This window comes from Schistocerca gregaria, chromosome 1 (genome assembly GCF_023897955.1).
Source record: "Schistocerca gregaria isolate iqSchGreg1 chromosome 1, iqSchGreg1.2, whole genome shotgun sequence".
Lineage (NCBI taxonomy): Eukaryota > Metazoa > Arthropoda > Insecta > Orthoptera > Acrididae > Schistocerca > Schistocerca gregaria.
In genome coordinates this window covers 736,262,381-736,285,019 of record NC_064920.1, presented here as the reverse complement: position 1 = coordinate 736,285,019, position 22,639 = coordinate 736,262,381, and the positions used below count along the sequence as shown (strand labels likewise).

Here is a 22,639-nt window from a genome sequence, read left to right as displayed (position 1 = left end):
TTGTTGCTAGAGAGTTCTTTAGATCGATGTACTTCGTTTTTCACTTGTCTTGCTTTACTCAACGGAAAAAGGTATTAGCATTCGCTGCGATCTACGTTAATAGTGCTTATGTAGCAGGGTAACATAAGGTAATAATAAAAATGTCACATGGGAAGGTGTATCTTTCCTGTTGGGTCGAATTGTCGGGTTTAGTTACCCACATTGTAAGATTGCGGCTTGTGTTATGAGATTGAGCGATTGGGTGCTTTCGTAACATTATTTGTTAGCAATCATTATTAGAACGGCACGCACTGTTTGCTCGATGAGCGAGCATCACATCAAAATAATGAGCACATGAATGTAACAGTATCGGTTTTCTCCCTCTTTGGCATAACTTGACAGGTATAAAAACCTCCCGGTGCCGACGTCTGTTGAATTTTCTTGCCTGTAGGGGAACAGGTTCTTTTCTTTCCTTTTTGAATGGATAATCCATTCAGTAGCGATGCCCTGTAATATCGGCATTATTATTTGTGATGCAAACGATCTGATCGGAAGAAGAGACTAGGAATCGACATGTTTCGTGTATCAACTCGATTATTATCACTCGAGATAATAAGTCGTGAGTATTATAGAGGCGACTGTGATAAAGATCGTTTGGTTTTGAAGCTCTACTGCGCTCAGCGCCGAAAGAGGTTTACATCAATATGCATGAGGGTGGCTGGCGGGTGCCTCGGAGTCCGTCGCGTGCTTCTCCAATGTGCTACTGCGAGCTGTGCTACTGGCTGGAGGGGATGAGTTGGATGGGGAGGGGGGGGGGGGGGGCACAAATAGTACACCGGAAGTGGCCACGTGGCTCCCACTGGTGGTCGTGGTTCGATGGTTTGTAAACAGCTTCTCCTTTCGGTCTTTCACCTCTTCAGAAATGTTCCTTTTCAATCATCATGTCTTTGCTGGTATCTTCTGGGTTTGTCATTTGCTTTCTGTGCTTCCAACCACAATGTGTCGAAATTGCGTTCCGGTGGTACCCATTTTTAAGTGTCACCTGACTTCTGTACCATAGTACATAGGTGGTCTTTTTTGCACCATGCCCTATGGCCGGGATTGCAGGTTGCGGAACCAAGATGACGACATATGAAAGTACGGGTCTGGCCGTGATTCGTGCACGGATAACCGAAGCGGGAAATCCGGGTACGAACCCCAGTTTGGAATAATTTGTTGCCACTCCAATATACAGGCGATGGTGGTTAATATTTGCAATTGCGAATACATTTCGTGCTTTTAAATATGACTAATGCGGTCTCCACTGACCAAGGCAAGTGAGTCACTTTACTCCTCACCCTCAGCTTAGCTATCACTTTGATCGGTACTAGATAGGTTCTCGAGTAAATTGTCATTAACTAGATCGGTATTATTAATTACAGATAATTGAAGAAGTGCAGATCGCGCGAAACGTGTCATTATTATGACCTTTTGCAACAACAGCGGTTCTTTATTTCTGGAACATTGAACCACTGTTGCTACATAAGGCCAAATTGAAGAGGTGTGATGTATTCATAGGATCCTAAGCTTTTTAGTTTTGTGAAGTGCACAGTTACACATTTTTGAACATTTAAAGCAAGTTGCTAATGATTGCATCACCTTATCATCTTATTAAGGTCTGACTGAATCTTTGTACAGCTCTGTTAAGACCGTACTGCCTTGTAGATAACTGCATCATTTGTGGAAAGTCTGAGGTTATTATTAATACCGTCTTCAAGATCATTAATATACTATTTTAACAGTAAAGGCCACTTCACACTTCCCTGTGGTACACCCGAAGTTCTTACATCTGTCGACGACTCTCTCTGTGTTCTCCCTACCAAGGAGTCCTCAAAACGGTCACAAATTCCGCCTGATAACTCACACGATCGTACTTTTGATGATAAGCGTAGGTGTGGTACTGAGTCAAATGCTTTTCTCAAATCTAGAAATACTTCATCTATCTGTCTTGATCCATGGCTTCCAGGATGTCATCAGGGAAAACTGCGAGTTGGTTTCACATGATGTTAAGTTTCCGAAACCATGTTGGTTGGTATGAAGAAGGTAGTTCTGTTTGAGATACCTCATTATGTTTGAGCTCATGATATGTCCTAAGATTCTAAAGCAATTGGATGTGAAGGATATTGGCTGGTTGTTTTGTGGGTCTCGTCTGATACCCTGCTTGTTGACAAATATGACCTGCGCTGTCTTCCAGCTACTGGGCATGGTTTATGGTTCGAGGAATCTAAGATTCCTAGAGATAGTTTTCATGGTACTCTACATGGTATTCTTCGTAAATTACTGGTGAAATTTAGATATTAATAAATACTGAAGGATATGAAGGCTTGTACTAAAATCTTTTGGGCGGTGTCATGATCCCTACGGTAGGCATCAGTTCATGTCACCCGCATTCGGAGGCAAGGAGTGCTTTGTAAAAAATTACAACTTGTCCCATGCAGACGGCCAACAAAACTAATTGGCAGCATGTTAGCTGGAAGGGAATTTAGAGTAACGACAGGAAAAGACACTAGTTGTCCACAAGTATTGAATAATGGCTTACCATATGGATCCGTCCTTGCTCCTCTTCTCTTTCATTTATGTATATCTGATATTCCTCCAGCGCAGTCTAGGAAGTTAGGCTATGCAGACGATTGGGCAATAGCCACCGTACACAAAACCTGTGAAAATACTGAAGAGATACTAACTTCTGACCTAGACATATTAAGGCAGTTCTCCCATAAATGGAGATTACAACCAAATTCAAATAAAACAGATGTTCTATATTTTCATCTGTCCAGTACACCGTCACACACAGCCCTCGATATCTATTTTGAGGGAGACAAATAACATTATAACATGCGCCCAAATTACCTTGGAATCCAGTTAGATAGGACACTTTCTTTAAAGAAACATTTACAATAACATCTGCTAAGCCCAAAACAGAAACAAAACCCTTTTCGATGCCTCTGGCAATCTCAGTAGTGAGTTTTGGAACATTTCATTTGGCGTCCTTTTTCGTTTTCTGACGAGACAACGCTCTTCTCGCTCAGAAAACGTTCTTGGACGTCCCGTATGTCAATCCTGTCTTCTACCCGGAATCTTCTGATTATATCGGAAACTGTAATTTTCTTCATTACTAACGTTTCTGCTACAACTTTTGCCTTTAACGTGGTGAAAAATTCTAGCTGCCGCTGTTCGAATGTGCTCTCTATTCCTCTGCGGTCCATCGTTACTTCAGCTGTGCACAGCACACTACTTCCTTGAATGTTTACATTCACACTTTCCGTGGCTCCTCTAGACACCACCTCCGCAGGACAACTGTGTGTCCGAATAACTTTCTTTGACGCACATTTGGAAGATCCATGGTCATTAGTTGTGCCCTGTTTCATAAACGTAAACACATTACCGTGGTCTTGACTATGTCGAAACGGGATATTAACGACTAGTATCGATGTACACTATTTTCTTTGAATTACAGGGCTAGTGCGTCACAAAGGTATGTCCGAATAGTTACACGAGTCACTGTAAATAAATAAATGCATAAAAACTTGCATTTTTAAGGTTTTGAACAAGATGTTCCAGACCCTCCGATGCCATATAAATTGCGTCGTGAGTCGTGGGAAAGTGGAGTGGCGAGAGCGCACGAAGTTTTGTAGTACGGCAGGCAGCGCGGAGGTAAGCGCAAGCCAGCGGCGTTGCGTAAGCGCGGCTTTGTCCTTGGCGTAGCGCTGCAAGCGCGGCAGAGAAGTGAGCTCAGCTCAGCTCAGCTCAGCGCACAGCGTTGAGAGCTGAGAGCGTCGCGGCGGGGCGCCCCCGCGGGCGGCCGCACTCCGCTGCCTCGCGGGGTGTCCGCCCCCACCCGCCTCCACCCACACCCAGCAGGGCACAGCCCGCGGCACCACGGCCACTGTGCGGGCGGCTCAGCCGTCCCCTGCTGGAGAGCGCTATGTAATCAGCAGGCATCTCCTGTCCGTTTACTTCTTCGAAATGCAAAACTGCCTTCCATTTTTTTACATGAAATGTATTCGCAGTTGCGAATACGAGCAACTATTAGCTGTACAAAGAATAACGACAATGATAATTTGTGCCCCACCGGGACTCTAACGAGGATTTCTCATTATCTGACAGATGTATCAGGCGTCAGTGGGAGACTGAATGGTTGCAGGTATCGGACAACAAACTGCGGTCCCCCAAACCGACCACAAAAGCTTGGCGTAGTTCTTGTCAGCCTTGCCGCTGGAAGGAGGTTTTGCTTACCAGACTGCGCATCGGGCATAGGATGGCTTACTCCTCCGAGGGGAGGATCCACCTTTCTGTGAAGTTTGTGGCGTGCCGCTCTCAGTTCAGCATTTTGTGGCTACGTGTGCCCTGTATACTGCTAATAGGGCAGCCCTTGGTCTCGCTGGAAATCTGCCCACCGTCCTCGCAGATACCGATACCAGTGTTAAAAGAGTGATGAAATTTCGTGAACTATCAGACCTCATCCCTAAACTGGTGGGGAAGGTCAGTAGACTTTAGTACCTTGTAACCTGCTCTGCATGTGGGGACAGCCTTTATCCCCACCCATTAGATTTCGTGTTGACTTTTCTTCAGGGCGCTGATGACTGTTATGTCGAATCATCATCTAACGCGGATTTCGCTCTTTACGCCAGCTGTCGCCTTAACCCTTTTGGCCATCCGTGCGCCACCTACGGCCAGACCCAAATATCCATACATTGCCATTTCTGAGTCACAACCTGTACTCGCACGCACATTATGAAATCCCCGTACAGTGGAGGACATTTTTATTGGAAGTCGACAACCGATATCTGTATACGTGCGATTCTGAAGGAACACTGCATCGTTTTTCTTAACAAAACAGGCCCTGCGACATCGTACTTATTCGCCAATACCCGGCAGCGACTTTCAATCAAAATGCCCTCCCGTGTACTGGAATTTTATAATGAATATAAAGAGTACCGTTTGTGATGCAGTAACGATGGCATATGGAAGCTAGGGTGTAATTGTGAGTCGTGCACGGACAACGAAAGCGGTTAAGTCGACCCCCTGCGTAAGACGGGAAATCACGGTTCGAGTTCTCGTCCCGCACAAATTTTCGCTGTCGTCATTAACGTATACAGCTGACGCTTGATCGTATTCGTAACCCCGAATGCATTTCTCGTACTGTATTTCATAATAGCTGCAATCGCCGCAGTTCCTGTTCCTTCCACATACTTGGGAAGCCCGAAGAACTTGGAATTGTTCGTGTTAACAACACAGGCACTGCAATAGCGTATTCTGTTTATTTGTCTGGCCTGCTCGAAGCCTAGACATAGACAACGGTTATTTGACTGAAAGTCCCTTCCGTGTAAGTAATCTTTAGTGACGAGACCTTAGTACCATTCACGCTGACTCGAAATAACTGGCAACCATACGCAGATCTCCACTCCGTCGTCGGTTGTACCTAGTTTCTCTGCCACCGCCGTTTCTGTAGCTCTTGATGTGGTTTTTTGTGCCTCACACTTTTTACCGCTGTGACACCATCTTTTTGAGAAGAATTGCTTTTTATTATTTGATCAGAGGTCACTTAAACTGATATTCTCTTTAAAATTACTTGAATCAAACAGTCTACATTACATATAAATTGTATATATTTCACTTGTGACCGATTTCGGTCTCTCGTAAGGCCATCATCAGACCATTTCTTTTTTTACTCCATGGTGACAGCAGCACGTCACCTGCTCTTATTGTCATGGAGGAGTAAGAAATTGGTCTGATGATGAGCCTCTAAGAGACCGAAACCAAGTCACCAAGTGAAATATATACAGCTTATATACGATCAAGACAGTTTTATCGAAATAATTTTAAGACAGTTATATTGATCGCCGTGTTTTCCGTAGGACAATATCCCAGAAAAATCTTAATGCTATTCTCTTTGATTGTGGTGCGTTTAAGTCTCTCCCACGCAATGCGCTTAAATTAATGACGCAATAACGCCAGAGCAGTAATAACGACTGAGTTCAGTACTTTCTTCGGAACGTCTCATATCCTTTATCACAAAAAAAAAGAATAACATTTTGAGACGACGGAACAAGGACTGTGCTAAGTTTCTCAGAGATCAGTTTTCTCCGACTTGTGAGGTCGAAGAAACTGCAGATATATCAGATACAGTTACCTTTTCTTGTTGGCATTCCGGACGTGCCCATACAGCCATCTCAGTAGTGAAATGTCAATTTCGACGATACAAACTTGAGATTAACACAACATCCAAACCCCAAGCGGAGAAAATCTCCAACATCATGGGGAACGAACCCGAGCCCTTCAGGTTAGCAATCCGCCGCGCTGGCCGCACAATTGCCGAGAGCGACAGATACAGTTAACTCCATATTTTCTTTTTTACACGGCTGTGACAGGCGCGTTACTACAACCACCGTACCTACGTCGAAGATGCAGACAGTGATATGGAAGATCAGTCGCCACCATTGTAGCGAAATTAACGGTGACATGCACAGAATTTTTAAGGGAGCTTAAGAAAGTTAGTAGCCCCCAGATTATCGAGAATTCGGAGCATTCGGATCTGATAGCCGGAGAAAGTTTTTTATCCGATATCAGCAAGAGGGAGACACTTAGACTTTCCACAGAAATTCAGCTCGCTCTCTCGTCCTTCGTTTCAACCATTATGTCTCTAAATTTTTTCCCCATTTCAGCATTTATTCTTCTGTATCTCAGATTTTTCCTTTCTTTGCTCTTTGCTCTTACAGCTTTTCTGATGGGACGCTTCATTCCCTCCTCTAAAAGAGGAAAATCAACTGTTGGAGTGTATGAATGCTCTTTACAACCATTGCTTTACATCTTAAGTGCCTGGTGATCCCTGGAGAAGAGAATTCTTACATCTTCTAACAGAAAATTCATTTGGCGAGAGATACTGGAGACAGTTCTAGTATTCATCTTAGAGCCAGGGAAGTCTTTTGTGACTGTAGAAAATTTTAATTTTTATTCTTGCTTTTGTGACCATAATAAGAGTCCAGGCTCCATAGGCAAACAGCCAGCCGATATTAAGAAATAGTTCACCAGGACGTAGGGACAAGATAAGCGGCGGAGGCTGTCAAATATAGCTTGTTGACCAATTAACTTAATGTTTGACTTCCTGCCAGAGGAAGCAGCATGAATCAAACTTGCGCAATGGAAGACGCAAACACCAGGGCGATAATACAGCAAGACAGAGTGCCAGTCACGTGCGGAAAAGACTCGTGTGGAACCAAATTAAGTTGTGTGCAGCTAGAAAGGAAAGTGTCATGTGGAACCGAAGGCATTCTTGTGCAAGCTGATCACTTTGAAATGAAAGGGTCGTGTGAAACAAATTAACTCGTGTGCACCCAGGTACATGAGAAAAGAAATAAAAGGCCCGGCAGCGGAATAGCTAGAGGCAGTGATTCAGATGCAGGTTCAGAGCAAGTGTCGGCAGTTTGGAGATTACACAGCGAGACGCCAGCGGGGCCGAGTAGGCCCATAGCAGCCGATACAGCTGATAAAGACTTCAGCTACGAGAAGACGGTGATAGACTCTGGCGGACACTCAGGAACTGCAGGTCAAGTAGGATTTTTAGAGTTCCATTGGAATAGTGTTGAACAGAGGCTGGCAGTCTAAGTCTCAATTACTTAGAGAGATTTCAGTGCTAACCAAGCACAGGTGATGGCTTTGTACTTTTTTCTTATATGTACTGGCAATTAGCTTTGAAGTAGCAAGTCCGAATAAATAGATTGAATCTTACTAAGGGGTTTATGGTCCAACACCTCACCTAAGTATATGTGAGTATAAACTTGATAGAAACTAACTAATCTTTTCTGCATAGCCGCATCTCGTGGTCGTGCAGTAGCGTTCTCGCTTCCCACGCCCGGGTTCCCGGGTTCGATTCCTGGCGGGGTCAGGGATTTTCTCTGCCTCGTGATGGTTGGGTGTTGTGTGATGTCCTTAGGTTAGTTAGGTTTAAGTAGTTCTAAGTTCTAGGGGACTGACGACCTCAGATGTTAAGTCTCATAGTGCTCAGAGCCATTTTTTTTACTGCATATTGCAGTTCTGTAACCTATTTTCAGGAAACTTATTTGCTTCAAACCCAGGAGATTCTCTCCTTCTCATCTCCTATATAAAGGTTGACAGCAATTTATAACTAACCCATTGTCGTTAACGTCCGGATTGCTCTACGCACTTCGCACTTATTTCATTCTGGTATAGTGAGGCTGTGCCGAGACGCGACAAGTCCTCTGAAAATTCTTGCCCTTCTCATTCGCCGTCCCTACCTATACGCCTCCTGTTTACCCCTGTCTTGTCTCCTCTGTATGCTTTAATAACGTGACGTATTCATATTAATGCACATATCTCGTCATAACTGAGACAACAGCGAAGTCATTGTACCCGGCGGCAGAGCTTGGCCACCTCATAATTGCTGCTGCGGCCGCCTTGTAGAGCGTCGAGATGCGACGTGATTAGCGAGACAACACTGGCGGACGACAGCTTCCGCATCCCCAGGCGTGTCTGCTGGCTGTGTAGACCGCGGCGGCGGCGCTCGTTCGCCTCTTGCCCGGCGTGGCGTGCGGCGACGCGGTTTGTTATCCGCGACCGATCTGCGCGCGCCAGCCGCCTCGCCTCGCAGTGTTTGCGTATGCATTGCGGCGGGCATCGCACGCCTGCACCCGCCTATTGTCGACGTAATAATTCCGGCCCACGCTGTGAGGCACTTATTGTGCGACACGCGTACTGTGGCGGTTCATGTAAATGGGCCTAATTATGCCGCAGCCCTCCGGAAAGGAGTCGGAACCGTCTTTGCATGCTATCATATGCGAAAGACACGGCTACTAATAATGCCAATATTAAAAGTAGTTCTGATGTAGCAGATAATTTGGCTAATGGAAGGATGTCGCAACTAACAAGTTGCGCAGAATGTTAATGCGGAACGATAAGGACTACTCTGTTCTGGATGTGACACGCAGCGGTGCATGAACTGTGGCTCGTAAGACAAGCAGCAAAAGTTGTAATCGGGGAAATCGATTCCGACATCCTACCGCTGATGACTTGCCACCATTTATTATTCTACTGGGTGTTCCTAAATTTCCGTTACAAACTTCTAGGAGATGTAGAGGGGAGTGAGTACATAATATTTTGAATAGCCAAGTCCGGAGTTGTCATCCAATGACGCTACCCAGTGTCAAAGTTATAGGCGCCGGCGCCTGTAAACGTACGTTTATACAGCGTAATCCGTGATGATGTTAGAAAAACAGGGAATTAAAACTCCAGTGGGATTATGCCCGCTGTAACAAAGTTTTGCGTGCTTGGGACAGCTTTACTAACCTAGAGTTCGTGTGGGTTTATTAGTTCGTTATTTGGAAGTAGTTGCTATGCCTCCTCTTGGAGACTTGGGGCATTGTGAGCACTTATGCGGGCCTCGTCCGTTGCCCATCGGCCAAACGGGAGCTGCGCGCCTAGCTAAGCTCCTAGCCGGTGGGGTGCCGCGACAGATAACATCCTCAAAGCCAACTCATCTTTTATTTATCTCACTATCACGGCCCTGCATCTCGGGCAGTTAAGACGCGCTGCCACCCTAACTTGTTTTTTCATAGAGATGGCCCTGCTTTGGTCCGTTCATCCGCAGCTTTAAAGAGTCGAGGCTGATTCTCGCTTGTAAACGATTCAGAGCGGCCGAAGTGACGCCACTATTAAAGAGCACGCCTTCGGCCAACTATCTTATTCTGGCGCTTAACGGGGCACACACGACAAAATATTCACACACACAAGACCGTTGGTCAAAGGCGGATGTGACCGCTTAGAGCACTGCACGCTGACTGGTATCTTTATTCAGAGAACACTCTGGCGGTCTTGTTTTTGCTAATTGTTGCTGTCGTTTGCAGAAACGCAGTAGTTTAATTTAGGATCCGTACTGAACCAAGAGGAAATAGGGCATGGGAAATCACCAACGAAGGAGTCCCTGATTTAAAAATTAAAAATTTCGAGAAATAAGTTCAATAGGCGAGTGCAACAAACTGTACTTTTGTTGTGAAAGCTGTAAGAATTTCATACACAAGTTTCGAAATAGTTTGTGAAGTTGATAATAGATGTCGCTGTAATCGCAACACGCAGTGCCTTTAAATAGCTCAGAGTCATCAATTCCACCGTTGAAATGAAATAGTAAAGGAGGTTAGTGTACGCAAGGAAGAGGTTGGAGTCAGGTATTAAACAACGCGTTTTTGTGGTACTAGAATACCACTGGTTAGAACACCGCCCTAAGGCAACGAGGCGCAGTTTTCAAACACTTTTTGCAACGGAGTCGTTATTGACCCTTATTTCATGCGATAAATGATCACCAATTAACTCAACGTTGCAATACTGGAACAGTTTGTCGCCACGCAGCAGATGTTGCAGGATCGTCTGAGGTCCGAGTGGTTCAATGTGATTGAGCTAGACCACTCAACACCGAATAGGTGTTCCACTTTCCTGATGAATACTCCGGGAATAGTCACTGCGTTGGATTATTGGAATTTTACTGGCCAGGGGTGGATGGGCGGGCCTCCATATTCGCCCGATCTGACTCCTTGCGGCTACTTTTTGTGGGACACATTGAAAGACAGTGTCTACCGGAACCATCACACCACGCTGGACGAGCTTGGATCGACGATCTGTGTAGAACCTGAAACCATTTCCGTTGGTACCCTACAGGATGTGAAGGCAAATTTCAAAATTCGCTTGCACCATATTAGTACTGCGAGTAGTGGCCGTTTCGAAACTATTGTGACGTCATTTCAAACTCTGCTGGTACTGTACGAGATGCACAGCGCAAATGCACAACGTACAGCGCTATCTGTTAGCAGCTTTCTGAACTGTTTCGAAACTTCCGAATAAAATTCTTACCGTTTTCACAATAAACATACCTCTTGTGTCAATCGCCTTTCTATCTCAGTTTTCAACATATTTACTTTTTTAATTCAGATTCACCTTCACTGGGCACTCTGTATTCCGTCTTGGTAGTGTTCCATTTGAGATAGGAAAGCGAGAAGCTATTTAAAGTGCTTTAATGGTCGTTACGGGAGGTAGTGATAGTTCTTTTTTGATAAATTTCTGTCAGCAGTAGTTTCGTTCACTCTTTTACCGTAACTTTTTTCCTCCACTTTGGTCGACGGCCGGCCGCGGTGGTCTCGCGGTTCTAGGCGCGCAGTCCGGAACCGTGCGACTGCTACGGTCGCAGGTTCGAATCCTGCCTGGGGCATGGATGTGTGTGATGTCCTTAGGTTAGTTAGGTTTAAGTAGTTCTAAGTTCTAGGGCACTAATGACCACAGCAGTTGAGTCCCATAGTGCTCAGAGCCATTTGAACCAATTGGTCGACGTCACAGTCACACTGTATTCAGGGAAAGCCAATACTTTGCCAGGCGCCTGTTTGCGAGGTAAAAATGTAGTCTGTTACACATTTTCCGAAGGTTAAGTTACACTTAACAGACCGGTCAATGCGTGAAAAATTTGACGTCGTCGATAGTCGTGAATTCGCATACACAAGGCACCTAGAGCCGTGACTAGACGATGCCAGATTTTTGACGCGTCGATTGTTCTGTTTTGCCTGGCAAGCTCTCTAAAGAGCTAAACACTCACTTTAAAATGGGCGTGTATATTAGTTTTCCACCTGCTTTAGTTCTTTATCTATCGTGATCTTGGCCTTTTCTGTTTTTCCCTTTTTTTTCTTTGTTTATTTTCATTCCTTATCATATGTCAGTGGTTAATAAAGCGAGCTGCTTTTACTTCTAAAAACAATAGTAAAAAGGTAATTATGTTCGATTTTAGACCACTGGTGTTACAAAGAAAAAAGGAAAATTGTTTAATTCGATAAATACTCATTTTTACTAGTTGGAAATCCATATTTTTAAATATCTGACATAATATGAATCAGCTAGGAACACCATGACCGCACAAACGATTTTCTAAAATATCATTAAGCAGTGCTGACATCAATGGTAAAATGCAGTTAACCAAGTGAGAAATCGTTGTGCACTTTTCATTTATATGCTTCCTACTGATATGTGGAGAGTACCCTGTTGCAACATTCAGCTAACTTCAGATTTTTCCTGGAGAACTCAGCGTAAAAACATAGCTAAAGAGTGGCTGATAAGTACTCAGGTGTACCGATAAGTGTCAGAAGATACAAGACACCTGGATTACTTAGCAGTAAGGCGCCTTGCGAAAGTCGAGTAATGCTCGTGCGGGATGAGGTCAGAAGCTGCGACCACCTGCGCCAGCGGCCCAGCTGCCGGTCTGTTACGCCAGACCAGAGCCACAGGTGAGAGCGAGAAAGTGGAAGCATTTGGGCGACACCCTGTGCCTAATCGCCGTCGCTATAGAAACCTGAGACTGCCACACCACGCCCTATCTTACACACAATCTGGCCTTCGAGCCTCAATTTGAAATTCAAAAACTGGAACGGACCCGTGTTTTTTGTTTGTGGGGGCGGAATGACACCTTCCCGATGAACGTTGGGAAGCTATTAGTCCGTTGCGGACGTCACATTTCTTCCGTTCTTGTGCGGGAAACGCCGAGGAAAACGGCCAACAGAGTGTTCTTGGTAATCGCACAGCATGTCCCGTTGCTCCGAATTAATGAGCGTTTGAATGTCCTTTCATGTCGCTGTACACTAATATCTCCAAGTTACACTTTGTCTACAACTGCTCACAGCGGAAATAGTAGAAGTTTTACAATCTCGTTCCTACATTTATGCCGCACCCTTTATAATAGTCGATACTGAGACGAATTACAAATTAGACAAGTGATAATCTTTAAGAGAATGTCAGTCTTACTCGCAGAAAAACTATGAAATATAAGAGAGATTAGGCTGTAGTGTGCGTGTAACATGACGATACATTAGTACTGTGTTTGTCCATTATGGAAACCATGTTACCAAATCCTTTATGAGAGGACATCCGCCTAAATGAAGACTCAGAACCAGGGCGCTAGTTCACTTTTCCTACATAAGCGATGTATTTCTGGAGATGGCAGAATGTCTTTTCTTTATGTAATGTATTAAGATAAAAAATATGATATATTTACCATTATTTATGGCTGTACAGGCTGAGTTCCCGACCTTGTCCTGTATGCATTTATTCCAATCTTCTAATAGACCATCTCCTCCTCTTCCCAGTGGTGGTTGTGGCCTGTTATTCTTCTTTAGTGTAACTGTCTCAAGGAGGATTTCAACTAGGGTCTTTCCATGTTGTGTTCTGAACATCTTCCTTCATGTGATAGCATGTTCGTCCATTTGTAATGCTGAGCATCATTTCAATTCTCTTCCTCTCATTCCTTCCACTTTTTCTCTATAGCCCATTATTGTAGAGCATTTCTACGTCCCAGTCAAGGTATTTTTCTCTTTTTGGTCGCTTCCAATAAACTATTTTCTTCGTTCTTACGTCTACCAGTCGACTTCACCTTAAGCATTCTTCTATGTAGCGACGTTTCAAAACATTATGAATATCCTTTGCAAATGTACATGATGCATTGTCCTCAGCCGGCGGGAGTGGCCGAGCGGTTCTAAGCGCTACAGTCTGAAACCGCGGAAACACTACGGTCGTAGGTTCGAATCCTGCCTCGGGCATGGATGTGTGTGATGTCCTTAGGTTACTTAGATTTAAGTAGTTCTAAGTTCTAGGGGATTTATGACCTCAGAAGTTAAGTCCCATAGTGTTCAGAGCCATTTGAACCATATTTTTTTCACTGTACTCAAGATATAATTATTTTTTTCTTTGCTCCTTTGGTGTTGTTCTAAATGTTAGTATTTTTTTACGTTCTCTTTCTTTCCGTTCAGTCATTTACAGTACTCAGGTGCGGAAATGATTACACTAACAGCTTTTTTCTGTCCAAGAATATGTTAATTGTAACTTTCTATTAGTTTTTCCTCATCACATTTTTCTTTTCTACATTTCTCCTGATTCCACACTGGTCGTCCCTTCTTACAATAGTCTTCAATATCTACTGCTGTAGCCCCTCCTCTGACTCACTGCTTGATCATCCGCGTATTTATAGTTTTCACTTTTTCTCTTCAAGGTATAATGAGTACATAATGTAATATTGGTGTCTGTTAAACACACGAAAAAGTAGTTTCCTTTCATAAAGCTGCAGCCTAATAAAGTAACAGCCAATAAAGTACGTGTTTGTTCGTGTATAAACTGGTGTCAGGATGCGCCCTGGAGCAGTATCAGTAGACTATACAGGTTTTTTCGGATTCATTTTGTGGTAGTCAGAGGCCTCGTGCAGGGGGTCCCTTCGTTAAAACACGTTCCTCTCAGTTCCACCTCGCCGTAACATATTACTAGTAACTATATATGCACCTTTCACATTCATTATTTTGTGTCTTCTCTTGTGTAGTAACGTCTCATGAACAAGTAAAATAATTGTCGACCCCTGTGGAGTTTTTATTCGAGGGGAAGTAATAACATTTTTATCCCCGTTCCCTGGTAGGAGTCCGTTATAAATTAGGGGTGGCCGAGCGTTAGTGACGCTAATTGTGTGTACGATGGAGCGGGCAGATAGGCGCGGCTGCCATTATGGAGTTGTCACAGTAAATAACTGGCGACTGCCGCGAGCTGCCAGCGGACCACAAAGCGAGGAGGGGGGGACACCGCGGTCGCCGCGGGGACACCGCGCCGCTTCGCCTCGCATCACATCCGCAGTCTGCGAGTCGAGTCACGCGGCGCGTAGCGAACCCAATCAACAAGGCTCATTCCTTACACCTTATTGCTGGCACCGTATTACGTTCTACTGCGAAAATTGCATCCTTTAACCACACGAAGCTTAATTAATATAGTAAACGCGATTACGTACTCTCCTCTGTAGCTTAGGTTGCTGACGCATGTCTGTGCAGTGCCGATGGACTTGAAGATAGCAGGTTCTGACTCCAGTGGTGAAAAAATTTTCGTCTGCACAAATTGGCCAGCGAAGATAGTAGAGATGATTCGTTACAATTCTAACTGCCGGATTCTGCACCGAAATCCTGATTAAATTCAAAACCATCTCGTGACACTGTTGAAGGTGGTCAGTCCGTTAGATGGGGACGCAAAGTTTATAGGTCGACTTGCTGATAAGTGGTCAGCCAAGTACAAAGTGCTTGCACCGCGCCTTGAGCCACATTGGTTGAATCATGCGCATGAAAATGCAATCAACAATATGTCTACAAAACTCACGCTGTTGTGACTGCTTCCCGGATGTTAGGTGTCCTGTATTAAGCCATGTATGCCAAGGGGTTGCTACAGCAAAGCAGTAACATAAGAAACCTACGTGTGAAATTTCTATCATTGATATCACGGAAGAGAGAATTCACTGCAATAGAAAGAATCGATTAGAGTGTTTCGACCATGGGGAGACGTTACTTATCTGTAAACAGCCTAGAGAAATTCAGTCGTGAGCGAACTAATAGCGTTACTATGTACAACCGTCACGAAAAATGGTGAACTCTATATGCGGAGGATGTCGTAGGTGGACGGAGAGCATTCAACAGCCTGTGTAGACAAGCTCGTTATCCAAAAAAAGCCGCGGGATAATATGACTCCACAATATTTAGGCCATTCTTACTATTTATGGGGTTCTGAAGTAGGTGTGTGATGATCTTATCACCCTGTAAAATAGTGTAGAAAAGTCTGTGGTGGTGGTGGTGGTGGTGGTGATGATGATGATGATGATGATGATGATAATGCAAAGCGTGTAGAGGAGCATGTGTTCTGGAGAGCACTATGACTTACAGGTTGTTGCAAATGCCAGTTTCCTTCAGAAATTATGTAGGTGCGCACGTGATGACTTAAAAAAATCCGCCGCTTATATCATTACTGCAACAGCTGGACCATAGAACAATGGAAATAACTACGTATTGCGTCGTACGTATTGCTACATCTGTCGACCGGCAAACAAGGTAACGGAATCTTCCGAAAGAAAGTCGGTATTGCATTTTGTATCTGTCCAGTTACAGTAGCATAATTCTCTTTATCTCTCGGGCATGAATGATCCGTCAGCTGTTAGAAAAAAAATCATTTAAACATTAGATTGCTTGAACATTATTGCTGAGCTCTTCATGCTTCACTCTTTCTTCCCGAACTAATTTGTGTTTCCTTATAGGAGAGATCCACACGCTAACATGTTTGAATAGTGCTAAGGCAGTTTGAAAAACTGATGAATTATAGATGATATCCACGTCCACAAATTCTCCGATTAGTGACTGCGTCGAACACCTCTTGAAGTTCATCGAGCACCAGTCCGTAACTCACAAACTTCCCTCTCATAAACTAGAACAATAAAGTTTATTATCTGTAGATATCTGGAGCTACCTATAATTCAACATCAAGTGGTTGTGAAATACATACCAGCTGCCTTACCTTTAGAAGCTGAATGGGAGTAATGTTTTGGATTGGGCTATACTTCCTGCGTAAACTAACATTTCATATAGGTATCGATTTCTAGAAACTCACGTGAGACAACGAATTTAGGCGTAACACGAAATAATTTATTGAAAATACTCCCCTTCACGTATATCTGGTCTGTTTATCTAAAACTTTCCGATAAGGATTTACTGAAACCCAAAGAAAAGAAAAGGTACTTCAGTATCAACACTACAGTGGATCATCTTGCAATGCATTTCACTCCCCTTAACAGTGAAATTACAACGTAAAAAAAGTTTAATTTCGTAATATTTTTAATTTCTTATATTCTTAGTATTGTTAGAAATACGCAGTGAACCAAGAAACATCTTTATAATGCTGTTAATAAGCTCCGTTGATATTCTTCTGAAGAGGAAGCTGTCAACTGACCTGTAGAAGAATTAAAACTCTAGATTCGCGGTTGTGAATACTGGGACTCAAATCCAAATCTAGCCGTTTGGATATAGGATATCAGTGCCTTCCGTAAGTCACTCATTGCTGTCACCAGTGTGATTCCTGCCTTTGATTTTCTTACCCATCTTGGTCAAATCGAAGTTCCTACTCCATGACCAATGACCTCGTTGTTTGTTCACCGTCAGTAATGACGTCGACGTCGACAGAATGTTGAGCGGCAGTCTTCTTTCAAACGTACGACTCGGGTCGAAATACCGCGTCTTCCGTCCAGCCGCTGAATTTAGTGCTGATGGGGTATTTTATGGACGAGACCTAAGTGGTCCGCCATAGTCACCTTGTATGCTGTAATACCCGTCTATTGCACCAAATACATACATTATTACAAAGAATATCACCTTCATAAAGCAAGACAGTCGATTTCCGACACGGAAATACTTTGAGATATCACACTGCCCCGTTCGAAGGCACACCTTTGAGCTGATTTGACGTACGGTAATGGGCACAAGCACTCGCTGGGAGGTGAGGGCACACGGCTCGCTGGCCACTTGCAGTGTGTCTGCCCTGCTTCTGAACTGCCAGTGGCTCTTCAGCGATCTTCGTGCGTTAAATGTTGTCTCGGTACCATTCGACTTACGAGACGCCCATCACAACACCAACTGCTGAATCATCTTCAGTGGCTATGATAGTGTTGTGCATCGTGATCATGGTAACAATTTGCTTAATTTTCACGATTTATGTTCTCTATTTTACTGTAACAACAACTACTGCTGGGTTATACAGTGTAGTAATACAAAGGTGCAACTCAGTCCATTCTTTTTTTGACAGATAAAAGGTAATTTCAGGTAGTTTGAAAGCATTCAGGTTTTTTGGAATCTCTGCGTACTCGGAGGTGTCTTCGTATTCTTGTAGCTATGTAGTGGAGTAATGTCGCATTTCTAAATGAACTGCCTTAAAATAGCAATATTATTATCTGTTACGTTTAATCAGTAATTGTTTCAAATGGCTCTGAGCACTATGGGACTTAACATCTGAGGTTATCGGTCCCCTAGAACTTAGAACTACTTAAACCTAACTAACCTAAGGACATCATACACATCCATGCCCGAGGCAGGACTGGAACCTGCGACCGCAGCGGTCGCGTGGTTCCAGACTGAAGCACCTAGAACCACTCGGCCATACCGGCCGGCAATCAGTAATTCGTATGAAACTTTCCCCGAGGTATAACTTCATTCCGGTGCCATACAGTCCCGTTAGATATGATTAGTGCGAAATTAAGTAGTACTAACAATCAAGATGTGCCAAGAAGAATAGGCAAGGAAAGAAGTCTATGGAAATCATTGCTAGGAGAAGGGAAAGATTAATCGCTGATATGTTAATCGGGCAGTAGGAGCAGCAATAGAAAAGATAAATGAAGAGCGGAATACCAGGGACAGATTATAGAGGACTATGGGTGTAGGAGTTGAGGATAGATGAGTAGACAACGACAAGGTAGGAAAAGATAGAAATTACGCTCCATAAAGAAATGATGAAGGCTATTCAGTCTCAAGTTTTGCAAATGCTAGTAATTCAGATGAAGCAGTGGTGGGAGTAAAAGTAATGATGATGGTTACAGTGAACTGCTACTAACGTTCTAGTACAACTGAAATGTTATGCTGGTTACAACGGATAGGGGGAGACTTAATTTCGAAAGCATTTTTGTTTTTCGGTTTACATTAAGTGTGGTTTTGATCGGCACTTTTGGAGCTTTAGCCAATAGGAGTATTAACTACGTTTAATACCGAGAGGAAAGAATGGCTAATAATCTAAGTAGTAGACTTGAAGAAGGAGAGTACACATTTCATCAGAGAAATTTGGGTGTGCTCTTTGCCATCGGGAAAGTCACAAATGAATGGTTTGTACGATTAGTTCGTAAGATGTCGTGTAGGATTTAGGACGTGTAGTTGCCGTTATGAAAGAAGGCGGTTCAAAGTCGCTCATGTCATCTCCTAACGTCTCACCCCGCTTCGCTCCTGATCAAGAAACGTCGTATGAGGTTGGCTGGTTAGTGCGACAAATTGATACTTCTGCGTGTTTAAGTTTCGCAGACTTATCCTCCATTATAGATGCGATACTGAGCAGCAGTTTTCTGTGCGTTGCATAGTTGCCTGTCCAAGTCTCCTTTGTGTATGCTGGAACGGAGTTTACATTAGAAAACACTTTCAGCAAACTTTCTCATGACGAAGTAGATAGACGAAACTTTGCCAAATCACAGAAATAAACGCCAGAAGTATGTGGGGTCTCAGAAAGAACTGTGCAGTGTTTTAGTTGCATCGTAACTTCTTGAAGGGCTGCAGGTGTGAGTGATGTCTTCCGTTCACCAGGAAAGGGATAACAACGGCAAAATATATTCACTCAGATGTACGCTTTTAATAAACAAGTGGTCTGCAGGGCAGTTATAATATTACAGTAGAGGAGAGTATATTACGGCCAGTGAATCACTGCGCAACTATAGCACAAAATTGAGTACAGGGATTCAGAGGAGAGTGGGCCAGTGGTTTACCTGGACGAAACTTAGGCTTGGCAGGACCATACGAACAAATGAATTTTGCACGATCCGAGGTTGCCTGAAAATACCTGTGTCTACTTCTATCCAGTGTATATCAGGGTGATAAGGCAGCGATGGTGCGTGCCTAACAGCTACGAGTATTGTTTTTTCGGGGTGAAGGTTATGTTCTTGGTCTTCTGAAGGCGAGTCGTCGGAACTCCCCACACGGAGTTTATCAAAAATGTATCGCATTGCGTTCATTGGTGACACATTACAACATTCTTATCTCAAATAATTACAGCATTAATTTAATAAGTTCCTGAACAATTGCCTCGCAGAAGCTTGTACGAGCGCATATTCATCAGCGATGACGTTCTTCGTTACACTGGCGAGAGAATTTCACGCCTGTTAAGATATTTAGTTTTTTATCTCTGAACACTTTCATGCTTTCTCGGTAAATTTTGTATCACTTGCATCTATACACTCTGCGAATGTTCATGCATGTTTCCGTTCCAAACATGTTAGTGCTTCTGGCTTCTCCCAGAGGTTGAAGTAAAGGAATAGTTTTCTTCAAAACTAATTGTAATACTAATTGGTTTTTCGTAATGACTGGCAAGAGTTTACTTCAGGAAAGTATATATCTTATTCTAGACTAAAAGTGGAATTGTTTAGAATTTATGTTGGACTCTTTTTTTACTAACAACTGGAATTAGCTGTAAATGGCAATTGTTTACATAGGCGAGATGACATTCAGCCGTACAGTTTCGTGACGACTACTACAATGTTTGTGCACAGTGCTCTGCTGCGAGCGGCTTGAGAAGGCAACGCGCGTTGCGGCTTTTGTGTTGGCAGAGCAACCCGTACGCGCTGAAGGACAGCGGCTCGGCGGCGGCAGACATGGGCGCGTGGACGAGCGCCGGCCTGCAGCCCACCACCGGCTACTACCCGTACGACCCCACGCTCGCCGCCTACGGGTGAGTCCACTGCATGCACTCTCTGTATTTCTCTCTAGCAGTGCATCCGTGACGCACGTCGCTCACCGGAACTGTGCATCCACACGACGACGCGTCGCTGCCTTTTTAAACCTGCAGATGAATTCCAAAACCATCTTATAGGACAATCTGCTTAACGTGTTGTTATACATACTTATCTCTCGACATCAACATATACACTCCACAATCCACGCTGCAGTGCGTGGCGAAGGGTGCTTCATACCGGCAGCGATTTTCTGTGCTTTCGATTCGCGTACAGAGCGAGAAAAAAGAGACTTCGTGTGCCTGCGAGCATGCTCTAATCTCTCTCGTGCTCTTTTCATGAGTCCTACTTGACGTGTACGATCGTGGAAGAAGAATGTCACATTTTTTTCATTCTCTTAAACTTCGTGACACTTACTTCCTCATTCTTTCAGAAATTTCCATTTAACTTCCCCGAGCATTTCTGTTATACTTTCGTATGCGCTATACCAACCTGTCTCTGAAGATTTTGTGTGTGTTGTCATGCGTACTTCCCAATGACACCAAACATTTGAACAATATTTCAGAACTGGCCGCTCTTGCGTCTTGTATGCAATTTAGTTTGCAGATACATTGCTTCTCGCAGAACCCTGTCAACAAATCGAAATCTTACATCCATCTTTCTCAGTACCGATTTTGTGCGTTCGTTCCATTACATACCTCTTCATTAGTATTACCTCTAGATATTTAAACGCTATGGCGAGCGGCAGATGTTCATTCCTGATTTTGTAATCTCATTATATCGGGACATTTCTTTCTCATACGCACGATCTTGCATGTATCCAAATATACAGAGAAAGTTTCCATTCACTACACGAATTGGAAATATCGCTTTAATATTTTTCATTTTCTTACGATTACCCAACTTCCTTGTACACAACAGCAGCATCAACTAACAATCTTACAACCTTGCTGACCGCGTCTCAAAATCGATCGTAGACGCTTCCTTGGGACACACCAATGTCACTTCAATTTCACTTCATTATTCGCTATCACGATAATTGGCTTGGCTCTGTCAATCAAACATCCATAGATTCAACAGCACAGCTGTGGATATACTCCTTATGATTGTATGTTGGTTGTTAGTCGACGATGTAGTAGTTCGAAGGCCTTTCTGAAATGCAGAAAGACGGAAGTAACCTGTTCCGCAGATTCTAAAAATGCTTCAAATGGCTCTGAGCACTATGGGATTCAACTGCTGTGTTCATTAGTCCCCTAGAACTACTTAAACCTAACTAACCTAAAGACATCACACACATCCATTCCCGAGGCAGGATTCGAACCTGCGACCGTAGCAGTCGCGCGGTTCCGGACTGCGCGCTTAGAACGCAGATTCTACTGCAGGCATTTAATGTATCGCTCCATGAAGAGAACCATTTCTTTATTCCAAAGAAATTGAAGCTGTACCACAGATTCGTAATTGGTTTGGTGTTGTAGAGGGACGGACTTCAATTTGTTGACCATCACTTCTAGTACCAGAAGCGGTGACAGTTACCATGTGGTGGTGGACGCGAGTCTTGCCCCCCCCCCCCCCCCCCGCCCCCCTCACATTACTATTCCCAAACACAGAGCTTAAAGCACGTATTACATCGTCAAAAAGTCGGTCTTTTATGGAAAGCAGGAACATGCTCCATTCATAAGATATATATAAGCACAAGAGTCCCCATATTTAATGAAACCTATTTGACACGAAGTTATTCTCGAGTTTAATAAGACCAAGTCAACGTGTCACTCAAATCTTATTTGCTACACTGCATTATATTCAAGGAAAACTTCGACACACACTGTTTTCCTTGTTTTTAACTGCTGTTGGAAGATAAGATACACATGCCGATGGAACGGTAAAATAGGAAAGTTGAGTTAATGCTTGTCTACAGCAAGATCACCGAACAAGAGCCATCGCTTCAAAAGGTCAAGGGAGTTAAGCCAATCATCCGCCCTATCGTTAAGCAAGCTTGGGCACCAACGTTAAAGATATCGTTATTGGTAAAGTATTTTAAATTTTTAATCCCAGCAAAGAAAGCTAGGGAGCGTGTACGATTTCATCCTATTAGACATATCTGCTACCTTCCGCTGGACGAACAAGAATTGTTTTCCATACTCACGTCGTGCAAATCCGACTGGGTAAGAAGACGTCAAACTTTCGCCAGTTAGGAGGAGTCATTCGAGACGCTGCCAGTAATATATGAATTACATTGCGGGTGCGACGCATGCTGTAGGCAAGCAATAAGAGGCCAGAAATTTCCGTTACGGAGGGGATGGAGTACATAGTTTTCCAAGGGGC

General features: G+C 43.8%; 1 protein-coding gene across 3 annotated transcripts in view; it reads left to right on the top strand.

Moving 5' to 3' along the window:
- The window catches only part of LOC126267208 (homeobox protein araucan-like), a 629,127-nt gene that overhangs the window by 495,859 nt on the left and 110,629 nt on the right, over positions 1-22,639 (top strand). For all 3 annotated transcript variants that reach the window (XM_049972192.1, XM_049972184.1, XM_049972199.1), the window contains exon 3: positions 20,195-20,316. In XM_049972192.1, coding sequence (XP_049828149.1) covers positions 20,195-20,316 — 122 coding nt within the window. The remainder of the gene's footprint in view (positions 1-20,194; positions 20,317-22,639) is intronic.